The sequence below is a fragment of the Squalius cephalus genome (assembly GCF_949319135.1).
Source record: "Squalius cephalus genome assembly, chromosome: 4".
In the NCBI taxonomy this organism is placed as follows: Eukaryota; Metazoa; Chordata; class Actinopteri; order Cypriniformes; family Leuciscidae; genus Squalius; species Squalius cephalus.
In genome coordinates this window covers 42,352,662-42,365,019 of record NC_137125.1, presented here as the reverse complement: position 1 = coordinate 42,365,019, position 12,358 = coordinate 42,352,662, and the positions used below count along the sequence as shown (strand labels likewise).

At 38.7% G+C, this 12,358-nt stretch overlaps 1 protein-coding gene across 2 annotated transcripts; it reads right to left on the bottom strand.

Annotated features, from left to right (window-relative positions):
• Positions 1–5,653: 5,653 nt before the first annotated feature.
• th2 (tyrosine hydroxylase 2) lies at positions 5,654–11,897 on the bottom strand. 2 transcript variants are annotated; one of them, XM_079868948.1, is made up of 12 exons: positions 11,595–11,897; positions 10,523–10,700; positions 10,357–10,445; positions 10,170–10,237; positions 9,526–9,576; positions 9,285–9,430; positions 9,049–9,184; positions 8,436–8,505; positions 8,217–8,273; positions 7,851–7,946; positions 7,342–7,475; positions 5,654–7,256 (listed from the first exon to the last, which is right to left on the bottom strand). In XM_079868948.1, the coding sequence occupies exons 1-12, from the start codon at positions 11,823–11,825 to the stop codon at positions 7,091–7,093; spliced, it is 1,422 nt and encodes a 473-aa protein (XP_079725074.1). In that variant the 5' UTR covers positions 11,826–11,897; the 3' UTR covers positions 5,654–7,090. The 2 variants fall into 2 exon arrangements, with proteins under 2 accessions (XP_079725074.1, XP_079725075.1); XM_079868949.1 differs by lacking the exon at positions 9,526–9,576.
• Positions 11,898–12,358: the final 461 nt, after the last annotated feature.

The following is a 12,358-nucleotide window of genomic DNA, read 5'->3' as shown; positions in this document are numbered from 1 at the left end:
AGGATAATAATATGCAGTCCCATTCCTTACACTACAGGGGAACTTCCTCCACTCGGCCGTGACGCATGTGTGGTGGGGGAGATAGACGCAATGCTATTTGTGCTTCAACAGTTGAACCCTGAAGTTGAAGACAAGCATGGGAAACTGTAGTGCAAGGGGAACACAAGACGACGTGAGCCGTGCTTTTCCAAGAAAAACACAGTAGACTCTCGAAGGGGGGAACAAGGGTTCTCTCAGGTCAGTTGTGTGGGTAGGTAGGTGTGAGGCCAAAAGGTAGAAAAGTTGGGTCAATGACAAATAAGAGCACGCACCAAAAAAATGAGTTTCAGATTTTTGTCATGTACTAAGTTTTTACAAATATGCTCTCTATTTATGTTGGTTTTTTTCTTACACCTTGAATGTATTTTCAAGTTAAAAACTATTATTTACAAATACCATTAATTATTAATTTATAAATCATTACATTTTTGGAGAATCGCACCTCATGACAATAAATGCAAAGTTCTGTCATGAAACTGGTCGGCACAGGCAAATAGGGCTGCGTTCCAGTCCACTTTTAGACATGCACTTGCGAACTTCCCTAAGCACTTCCCCTCGGGGGAATCCCTGCCGCCATTTTGTGTTCCACTTCTGAAGTGGACGAGGGAAATTTATATGGACAGACCCTCGCTCCCTCGATTTTGACCGAGGGAGCGAGTCTGCTTCATATGTACACTTCAGGCAGCTCCATATAACACAATGCAACACGATTGTGACGTCAACGCATATTGAGTTTAATTTACCCCACCACAAACAAACTGATATATATATATTTTTTTTTTTATTTAAACAACTCCTATTTACATATAAAATGCTGCATTAAAAAAATTTTGTAAGGGAAAAAAATAAATAATAAATCAACCCCATAGTGGATTCTAAGTGATCAAGGGCTTAGCACGTTCCAATTCAACCTATTGCAAAGGTTCCGCCAGTAGTGGGCACTCATTCAACGTAAGCAATGACGTACATCCGAGTGAACGAGACAGAGGGAAGTTAGCGAGTGAAGGGCATGACAATTTTGGACTGGAACGCAGCCCAGGTCTTTAATTCAATCTGCTTGCAATCACAGCATTTTCTATTGGGCACAGCTGATTGGTTCCTGCTGTATCAGTAGCCAATGAGCTCGCTGCTCAACCTTCAAATACTTGGTCAGCATTTGCTGTAGCAGTTGCAACGTGCTTTTAGAAACCCTCCACCTTCCCCAGCTCCACCTGTATAGATCTGCTATGAGTAATTCATGTACAGCAGCAGCATGTCTTGCTCACAGCAGTGTGTCCTGTATGTATTAACAGTAGCAAGTAGTGTACTTGCTCTGCAGCAGCAGCTTAGCAGATCTGTTCTTCCAAGACCATATCAACATTGTCATATCCATTACCATGCCAAACACTCTGAGACTTGTCATGCATAACATTATTTTAAGAGACTTATTGACAATTGAGGGGCTGTAGGGGTCCTCTATGATATAATTTCCTTTTTTTTTCTGCATGCACCTCATGACTAGCAAATTGAAGCACTTTTGGTGAAGAAGTGTAGCAACCCTGGAGAAGTTTTCCATGTGAGATTTTGCATGTGCTCCATTTGTAACAGTAGGGCATATTGTGCCTAGGTGTTAAGGTGTGATTGAAACGGGTACATAAAGAAGGGGGAGAAATGAACCTACACTCTTTCAAGCCCGAAAGACAAGCCTGTATGATTCTTGGAGACTAGAAGCACACCACCATCCGCAATCATAACATGCTACTGCTCTCCTGGTCTGCTGGCTTTGTTTGAATAAGTTCAATGTGGTCTGAAACAAGGCTTTGGTAGCACTGAACGTGGCTGGTGCTGGACCAGCTGCATATAGCTTGGAGAAATCAATGTCAGCCTCTTCCACATACTCTCACACAAGAGACACTATTCCAAAGGATACAATAACTTTCTGAAAGAATTGAGAAATTCTTTAAAAAAAAAACTTTTTAGGAAATATAATACAGTAAATGATCACCTTTCCAAAATCTACTTTAAATTATCAATATTAACCCAAGACTGCCATCTGGTGGCTGGTAAAATTACAGTTCTGTGAATATTCCTTTCTAATCAAAATCAGAGCATTAGAGTATGCATCATATAGGAAAGAATCAGTTTTTTCTTTGGAATATTTTAGTCATCCTGTGTCAGGAAAGATGGCACTACAGAGGCAGTGTTGTGATAGAGTACGCTTTGGCATTTCTTTCAGCAGATGCTCTCTGTCATTAAGAATAAAGCCTACGCAAGCCCTCCTTCAAAGGATTAATGCCTTAAGCCTTCAAAGTTGGCGAATAGTTTTAATGACTAAAAAAATCACCATGATCAAAGCAGCTCCAACCAACTTGAGAGCTTCCGCATGGCTCAAAGGCATAATCCTATTCACTACTTAAGACAAAGCGAAAAGAACAAAAGGAAGGAGTGCTCTTCTTGATTCCAGGAGATAATGTAATTTCATGAGGGCTCTCCTGGATAAAATCTTTTGAGGACCAAACTTGTGGTTTCACTTTCTTTGTTAGTATAACCAATGGCTGAAAAGTAGTTGAACAGTGATGTATACCAATGGGAATTGCAAATTTTACAATTCTGGCTCCCCTTTCAGTTCTTGAAATCATTCTGCTTCTGCTTCATGGGAGTGGGTGGATGCTAAACAGTTATTGTTTGTCACAATACTATTAGATTATAGAGCTTTTGTCAGTATTTTGGTACATTACCAAAATGCATTGGTAATGTTTTTATTTTATTTTTTAAATACAAAATAGATGTGCGTGTGCATATCCAAATCCCAGAATTTTTGACCAGTGAGGTCTCCATCATGCACTGATTTTTTCCCCACCAAGAATTCTGCTGTTGAATGATTATTTACAAAAATAAGTTAAAATAATGTGGGCTGATGGCTTCAGCAACAGCATATACCAACAATTAACACCCTTAATTGTTATAAATAACCCTCACAGTAGGTCTGTCTTTAAAGATTTATAAGTTAGCATTCAAAATCAATTCCCCTATGGAGAAAATGAATGGAATTACTTCCGAAACCCGTTTGTTGCGTTCAACAATGCCCACAATATTACCAAATAGAAATGTCTGATGTGACGTAATAAGCATTTGGGATTTGAATTTCACTGGAACCATCAGTGGTTATCGTATTGCTATGGCAATGCACATTTGTTTTGTACGTAATGGATTCAGATCCAAGCTATGGTTTTCAGAGAGATTTGTGGGTTGGGTTGAGCGCCGTGTAAAATGAGATACGAGAGACGATTAAGTGCTTGAATTTGGTTTATGAAAGCAGATGTCTGCTTCTCTCCTCTCTCCCAGATTTATTACATTATTTGCCTGACAAACTCTCTCTCTCTCTCTGATTCGTTTTATTCAGCATGTTCAAGGCAAACAAAGGCCAGCCAGCTAATAGAACCTCATTTACCCCTGAACTCAATGAATTCCAGGACAGAGTGACCTGGTTGCTCGCTTTGTGGTTTCTCCTAGAAGATGATTTGGTCAGTGCTTGGGCCATTGGGGACAAATATGCTGTGACCTGGTAGCCTGATCTTTTAGTATGAATAGAACAGTTGCGTAGTTGTGGGACCAACCTCCATCTGTAGTGCAACCACAAGCTGCCAATCTGTTAAAAGTTGGGCTAAGACACAGTCTCTTTTCCTGCTGGAGCCAAAGCAGTTAAGATGATTCATTTTATGATGCTCAAAAGGGAAATATGAATAATTAATTATAACTTATATTTGGATCAGTTAATAGCATTTACTTGATCTGAGTTAATATTACAATCAATTAATCTGTTCAATCCATCCAGCGAACTGATCATATATCAACTCTCAGAAAGGATATTTTCCATGGCCACAGGAAAACACTTCTTTCTAGCTGTGATCGCATCGTTAAAGTGACGTTGATTTACACACACTGACCAGAAGCAACTCACATGAATGTGCACAAAAGTTTTATTTAACTAAATCACAAACACACTAATCTAAACAAACTCATCCACACAAATCACGCATGTATGTGTAAAATGAAAAGTGAAAGGGAATGAAACTGGAAACAGAAACCGGGGATGAAGCTATAGGAAAGAGTTATTTAACCATCTGAACAGAACTTGTGTTAGTTTGACTCTGTTGTGGTTGATGAAGTTACACATGGCTTGATGTGTTAAAGGGGACATATCATGCTAAATCCACTTTTTTAGCCCTTAAATGCATTTTGTTGTATATTTGGAGTGTTTAGAAGTACAGAAAAGTTGAAATTATTCTCTTCAGGTGCTTCGTTGATATCTTTATATTCTGTTTTGGCCTTATTTTTCAACCTGTTCCGATTTTTCTGTTATCTATGACGTTTTGTGAACTATTACGTCACAGTATTTGCAGCGGAACTACCAAATAAGGACATCGACTTCCAGCCCAACACTTCGAGCAATCCGCCAATTTTATTTCTCGCTGCAATTTTGTAGTCCAAGCTAAAAGATGCAGAAGTTACGAGAGGGTCAGTTAAAATGTTCGGTTGTTAGATGTAGTAACCCACACGCTTCATTACACCGTCTAATGTAGATGAACTGCCGTGCTTGTGACAGGGCGCTTGTTTAACTGAAAGAACGAGCAGAGAGAGAGACCCGGTCGCGCGCACGCACTCTCTCTCTCTCTCTCTTCGGAGCCAGGCGAAAGTGTAAACAAGACACCGTCTCCAAACTAGACGCTGTCTTGCTCTCTCTCCCTCGCACATATTTATCAAAATAAATCGACACGGTGGTAAAAGGTAGGAAGACCAAAGTTTCATGTGTAAATACAGTAACACACCATTGCGATACATCCTTGTACATGTACATTGTACATACAACCTTGTTCTGCAGGTTCGTCGTCTTCATTTTCATCTCGCTCCGGCTCCGACTCTGGCTCGAACATGTAAGGCTGTCTGGACAAGTCTTCCGTTGTTGACATTTTGTTAATAACGTGTGAATAAAAAGTTTCTGTGCCGCTAGATAATCGTATCTCTGCTATCAAACTACAAAAATGGCCGAACGGGGTGGAGTTGAACCGAGTGTCACCTCTGCATCCTGGAAAGGGGACGGGGTATGAAGTGTCTCAATTGTATTTAAAGAGACCGCACCAAAACGGGTTGCTCTCAGACGCACATCAGAAAAGGGGTAGAAAAGGGGCCTGTGGAGCTATAATAATGAGGAATTCAGACCCAAGCATTGCAGTTCCGCTTTATATAGACTACAAATGTATGATTTATATGTAAAAAGGAATGATTTAAAAGCATGATATGTCTCCTTTAAAGCCTGGTGAGGTCCCACACGAACAGCAACCAGAAGTCGCAGCAGAGAAGAGTAGTAGCCTGAGAGGGGGAGGTTACTGTGCGGATTCTCTGCAACCCACACAGGGGTCACACCTTTCAAGTTCGGCCTGACCAATGAGAAAGGTGCAGTTTTCAAGCGGGAAAAGTTTCTTTGTTTGAAAGCTGACTCATTTGAATGATTGGAGTAGCAGGCAGTTTGTGTTAGCCTAGAAATCTAGACGCACCCTAGCGGCAGCAACATTTATTTTGCAGCCAGGGTAGTCTAGCAACTCTCCATTGACTTTTTTTTTTTTTTTTTTTTTTTACTCTCCATTGACTTTCGGAGCTGTAGAAACCTAAGTTGGGTCAGGCCAATCACATCGTGTATAGAGTAGGCGGGGCGGGCTTAACATAATGTGACGGTTCCGTGCAACTTAAAAACAAAGAAGAGCTGCTGCAATCTGGCGAACAGTCTTTCGAATCGTCTTTGGCCGCGACTCTGGACTTGGAGTTAAGTTTTTCTTTGAGAAAAGAGCAAAGAACGGCACTTAAGTCATTCTTAAAAAAGGAAGATGTGTTCGTACTTTTGCCGGCCAGATTCAAAAGTTGAATCTATCAACTAACGTTAGCTCCGCTGTTGGGAAAACGCTCTGGTTGGTTAAAGCGCTGTCCTATTGCGTGCAGAAGGAATTTGAAAGACAGCCATTTATCCCGCCCCTCGGATTGAGCCGTGTCTATGGTGAGTTGCCAGACCTAACATCTTGATGGCTTGCTAGGCTAAGTTTGTGTCCCTTTATGCTCTGATTAATATAACAAGACAATGCATGCTATGAAGTGATGTACACCAATGTGTATGGCATGAAATGAGGATTATTTTGATAGGAAGGTGGTATAGATGAGGTTACATTAACTAGTGGTTCTATCATAAAGCATGCATAAAACAGTATACAGTACAACAAAAGACACTATATAAGACAGTAATAATCATACACACCATGTCCTGGAGATATGCATGCTCCTTTACAGAAGGTTTTCTATGAATGAATGGGGAAGAGTCCTTTTTTAATAGGCATGATGTTTGTTTCAATAGGAAAATGTGAGAGTGGGTGAGAGTTAGCTCTTTCACATTTCTTTTTGTCATAAATGGCTTTCGTGCCTGGGTGTTATTTGCTCTTCGGGGGTTGTCCACAGATCTCTAACACATATTTTGCCTTTTGGGGCAAGGGGGTTTGCTGGATTATTCATTAAAGTTATGGTTTCAGACGGTGTGCAGCTGTGAAAGATGAATTTTGTGGAAATTGATGAGTAACTGTCTTTCCCTTAGTAACATCTGCATTTGATCTGTTTTTACTGAACTGGAAAACTGTGGCATGAGGTTTGACAGTTTGTCAGAGCATTTCTCTCTCACCTCTTTATATTCACCACAGTGAAGGAGAAAGCATGTCTCTGTCTCAGCCTCACCAGTGTCACAGTGAGCACAGACCCGTACTTCCTTTGGCAGCCATGTCTGTGTCTGCCTTTTTCTAATACCAGACTTTTTTCAAATTTTGCATATTCACATTACACTACTGTAGCAGTAGTCAAAATAAATATGTTTATTGTTTTTGTAAACCAAACTGTCCATTACATACATAACAAGGTGACACTGACACATATACACACATTTAAACTCCGGGACTCTTATCCAATAAAATCTGCAGTATTCATATTCATAAAGAAAGGTTTTCCTAGTTGTTGTTGGTGATAGATCACCCACTCTGGTTTATTTCTGTCCCAGCCTCTCCAAGGCTTTATGTAAGATCTTCAGGTCATCCCTCATCTGCCCTAAAGCATTCTGGATCTTAGAAGGCTCATCCAGGACCTCCATGCTGCAAGTGTAGGGATCATATCTAATGGAAAAGGGCTTCTGTATTGTAGATGAATATTGCCTGTGGAACGACAGCAATAGCAGTCATTAATCATAACCTCCATGAAGAGATCTACAGATCATCTGAAAAACAAACAAACACCCACCTCAGCTTGCGCTTGGCATCCTCAAAGCTCTCGGACACGAAGTAAACGGGCTGATATGACTGGTCCTGGTATGGTTGGACTGCAGTCTCAGCTGGGTTGAATGACTTATATTGGGGCTCATTAGAAAGGGCGTACTGGTAAAATAGTAAAAAAACACAATTCGTTATCCGTTTAATTTTCAAATAAATGCTGCAGCACGGCTGTCAACATTGATAATAATAAGAACTGTTTTTCGAGCACCAAATCAGCATATTAGAATGATTTCTGAAGGATCACGTGACACTGAAGGATGGAGTAGTGATGCTGGAAAACTGCCATTCCTGTGCTATCACAGGAATAAATTACACTTTGAAATATATTAAACCTGAAAAGTTACTTTGATAACTGCAATAATATTTCACAAAATTACTGGTAAACATAAGACTGGATATAGTTAGGGTCGTAATGAGTGCATCAAGAGTAAACATACAAACAAGCAAGCAAAGAAACAAACAAATCAATTGTCTTACCAAAAGTTCTCCATAGGAGGACAGAAGTCCGGCCCCATAGGCCTTCACTGTTCCGTTTTGCTTGCAGAGGCCAAACTCCACTGTAAACCAGTACAGCTGTGTGTGAAATTTAGAGAAATTTAGACTTTTGTTAGGTTACACATACAAACATGTATACACATACATACAGGAAACTAAATAAAAAATGGTTAATATAAATGGCTGGCTTTGAGATTTCATTCAAGGACAGAATATTTATAGATAATGGCCTTTTAATCAGTTCTTGAATTTGTCATTTGAATGAAGCAACACAAGGGGGCACTAAAGACTTGCTTTAATACATTATTCTTTAAAGTATTCTCCCTCTGAATATTTCCATGTACTCACAGTGGACAGTTTCTCAATATCCTCATCTGATGCTCCAAGTGAGGCAAGGCCAATCTCCTGCAGGGTAAAAGATTCAGTGTCAAATACAAATTGTTATTCAGTATTGAGAGGTTGGAGATTCAAATAAGACCTTTCTGTAATTAATTAAATTAAATGAATGAATTAATCTATTTTGACTAAATTGTTTGTTATGTAGTATGGACATTTTCATTGAATTACCTGTGAAAACTGAGCAAATTCGTTGTCTGCAAGCATAGGGATATGTCCAAGTAGCTCATGGCAGCAGTCACTGTTGACATTAAAATTGAGTTATTTAAAATATCAGTGGTGTACATTAAAGGGGACCTATTATGCCCTTTTTCAGAGTCTTGATTTTGTTTTTGGGGTCTACTAGAAAAGTTTTTAATGCCTGAATGTTTACATTGTTGCAGCATTCACCTCTCTTCCCAGTCTGTCAGTAACGCTTTATTTACTTCTGGTGTTTATGAAGACCCTCCTTCCAAAAAGCACAATGTGTTCTGATTGGTCGGTTGGATCAGTGTGTTGTGATTGGTCAACCGCTGAGTGTGTTTCGGAAATGTCATGGCCCTTACCATAACTGCATGTTTCAAAACTCAACCCGGCCTCTTCCCTTTTTTCTGTGTATGCTTTTGCCGGGAATTATTTAAATGAGCAATATTGTGACGTGTACGTTCCTGGAGGGAAACTCAAGACTACAATCGAGGCGTTTCAGGGAGTTCAGAAACAATACACAGTAAAGAGAGTTCAAAAAGTAAAAAAAGCATAATAGGACCCCTTTAAAAAGTTTTGCAAAATGTGTCACTGTACGTACGGTTCAGGGGAATGCATGGGAGCTGAAGGGTGACGAATGTACTGGGTGCACTGGAACACCCGGAATGCTAGACTGGCAAGGAAGTCCCGAGCAGAGAGCAGCCCTGCCACTGGCCGCAACTGAAACCCAGTCCTCTCTAAACAAAAGCACACACATACACAAAACATGGTTCAAATCAATGTAAATTGCAGTTTGAACTTTTTGCACACAGACATGAAATAAGCAGACCTGTTTACCTTTGAGAAAAGCAGACACCTCTCCGAGCTGAGGGATCTTGTCTTCCCCATACAAACATTCGCTCTCCAGTTGGCCCAGGGCTTCTAGAAACTGTCCGCAGGCATGACTGGGGTACAGACTGCTCAGAGTCCTGTAGACCTCCCTCCTGCCTCATCACAAAAAGCGCTCTTAGAATCATGCAGTCGTACATAGAGTTAAAGAAGTAATGACTGCAATCAAACTCATAATAGGAAAACCAACCAAGTTGCAATCTCTTCCGGAGTGTAAACCACTACAGGTAAAGGGTCACCACTACAATGACAAAAGAAAGATCTTTTTTTTTCTTCTTCCTAAAATATATTTATATACACTGAAAAAAAATTATAGTTGAATTTACTAAAAAATTTTATCGTAAGTGGTTGCACACAATTGATTTTAGCTACATTTAAACAAATGCATTAAGTTGAACTTAATACATTTTAGTTCAGCTTAATGCATTTGTTTAAATGTAGCTAAAATCAATTTTGTGCAACCACTTACGATAAAAAATTGTAGTAAATTCAACGAATAATTTTTTCAGTGCAGTTGATGATTGAAGTTCATGCGTTAATTACATAAAATGTCATTGTAAAATGTAAAATGTGCATTCTGCTAATTAATCAGATTCTTTTTTTTATAAAAAATGTGTTAATGTATAATTTAAATAATGTATACATTACTGTAAACATCAATTACTAACTAATTATTATTACTATTATTATTATAAAATGTGCATTGTGCTAACTAATCATAGATTATTTACTCAAATATTTGAGTAAAATAATCTATGATGCACATTTTATAATAATGCACAGTGCACATAATTATTATTATTGTTATTAGATAAAAAAAATCATATTACTTACTGCTTATAGTTGAAAGCCAGTGCAGAAATTAATTCTCTTCGTTTTCTGTATTCTGGATCGCTGAATCCCTGAATAATACAATACTATTACAGTTGATCTGAGTAACGCTCAAGCAGAACTAGGATGATAAAATCCTGATCATAAATAATGTCCTGCTTTAAAAACAGCATCACTGTTGTTCACTTACAGGATGGTCCTGGTCCAGATCAGGGTCATATTTTGTTATCAGATGATTGCATTTGTCCAGGTCAGAAATCTTCTTTGGAAACCAGGGAACTATAGGATCAAAATAAAATGATGAAAATACATTTCTTCTGGTGTCATATGCAATACAGAATAGCTAAATCACCTACTTTTTTCCTCTTGCACTATTCGCACTTCATCAGCAACTCTTTTTAAGGAGTTGATGAAAATGTCAGTGTCGGAGCAGTGCACTTCACATCTCATGAAGAACTCCAGATCCTCTCCAGCGCTCTTCTTCGTCTTCCTGCTCGGCCGACTCTCCAGATGAAGGAGCTTTGCTTCGAAAGTCTAAGTTGCAAAAACCAGACACAACTTTAGTAACATGTATAAACACTAGAAATATCAGCTGTAACACTTGTGTAACACACAAAGTTGAACATGTCCGTTATGTTTTTAGAGTCCATAACCTGTTTTATGTGTTTGTTTACAATTTTTTATTAAAATTAATTTGGGGTGGTAATGGGGATGGTATAATTATGGAGTAGAACATTATGTTTGATTACCACAATAAATTAAATGGACAGAACTTAAAATGTCCATGTATCTATTGGTGTTAGGTAACATTTTATTTTAAGGTGACAGTTACACTATTAAAAATTATATGCAGTGTTGCTTTAGAAGAACCATTTTGGTTTCCCCATGGACATTTCAGTGAACTGTTCTTAAAAGAACCATTTTTTTCTTAGTGTGAAGAAAACTTTAAAAATCTAAAGAACCTTTTATTTATTTTTTACTATAAAGAACCGTTTGTGCAATGGAAAGTTTCCATGGATGTTGAAGATTCTTCATGGAACCACAGATGCCAATCAAGAACCTTTATTTTAAGAGTGTACACGTTACTTACTATAGTAATAACAGTAAAATTGCATAATTAAAGTAACTAACCCTAAACCAAACCCAAACTTTAATACTATACTATAGTAAGTAATACAAGTTAATCAGTATTACTCAGTACTAATTTGTGTAATTACACTGTAACAACGTAAAATGAACCGTTTTTGTTTTTGACATTAAATAGCTTGATTTTTAAACTTCCTTATTTGCAACAAAATAACAAAACTGTGAATATTATAGTATGGAATATTAAATTAGCTATAAGTTTAAGACACACAATGTGGAACATCGTTACAGGCGTTGAAACAAAATGTATTTTTGTGTGTTGCAACACCCAAAAGTACGTACCTCAAAGACTTTGCCAGCCTTGAAAAAGCCTGCGTTTTTCTCATTTTTGAGAGCAAAGAGGAGGTTGAGGGTAACTTTGCCGCTCTTGCCCTCCTCAAACACGAAGCTGTCCCCGCAGCGCGAGGGGCCCGGAGATGACGAGCCGCTCTCTCGGTCGCGCCGCGCGTCCTCGATCAAACTGCGCTTTCTGCCGCCCAGCGGGATATTCTGCACTATACTGTCCGTCTTCATCGATTCTTAGGGGAACAACTGACCACTATATCTAAAATAAATATATCCAATTAATCGTTGTGTTGACACTAAATGAGTTCAAATCTACCCAAATGCGGAGAAAACTCTATGTTCACTGTGGGGCCACAGCCTTGCGATTTATATCGTGCGGGACTTTATGTAAATGTGTTGCGCAAATGCACGTCTGAATTTATGCTGAGATGCGTCATTTGTCTTTTATTTTACGGGCACCAAATAGGCTAAGAGCCGTGACACGTGACATTTCACAGGTGCTTCACAGCCATAAGCGACAAATTACATAAACTAAACGCTATTTTGTGAAAGGTCAGAACTAAATGAGTCTTTATTGGAAATATATAAATATATTTTGTTTTTAGGGTCCTAAATGATGCAAAATTAGCGCATTGAGATCGTGTTGCTCTCCAAGGTACTGAAACGGACTTTTGCTGTGCGCATGCTTATTCACGCGTTAATGCTATAAATAATAATAATAATAATAATAAATTAATTATTATAGGCCTCCATAATAAATT

What these genes read in the sequence shown, in the direction of transcription:
- th2 (XM_079868948.1), bottom strand. Translation starts at nt 11,825, where the DNA reads ATGAAGACGGACAGTATAGTGCAGAATATCCCGCTGGGCGGCAGAAAG. An exon ending in AATAGTGCAAGAGGAAAAAA is followed by an intron (nt 10,446 to 10,522) that starts GTAGGTGATTTA and finishes TTGATCCTATAG; the next exon opens with TTCCCTGGTTTCCAAAGAAG. An exon ending in ATCTGGACCAGGACCATCCT is followed by an intron (nt 10,238 to 10,356) that starts GTAAGTGAACAA and finishes TGTATTATTCAG; the next exon opens with GGATTCAGCGATCCAGAATA.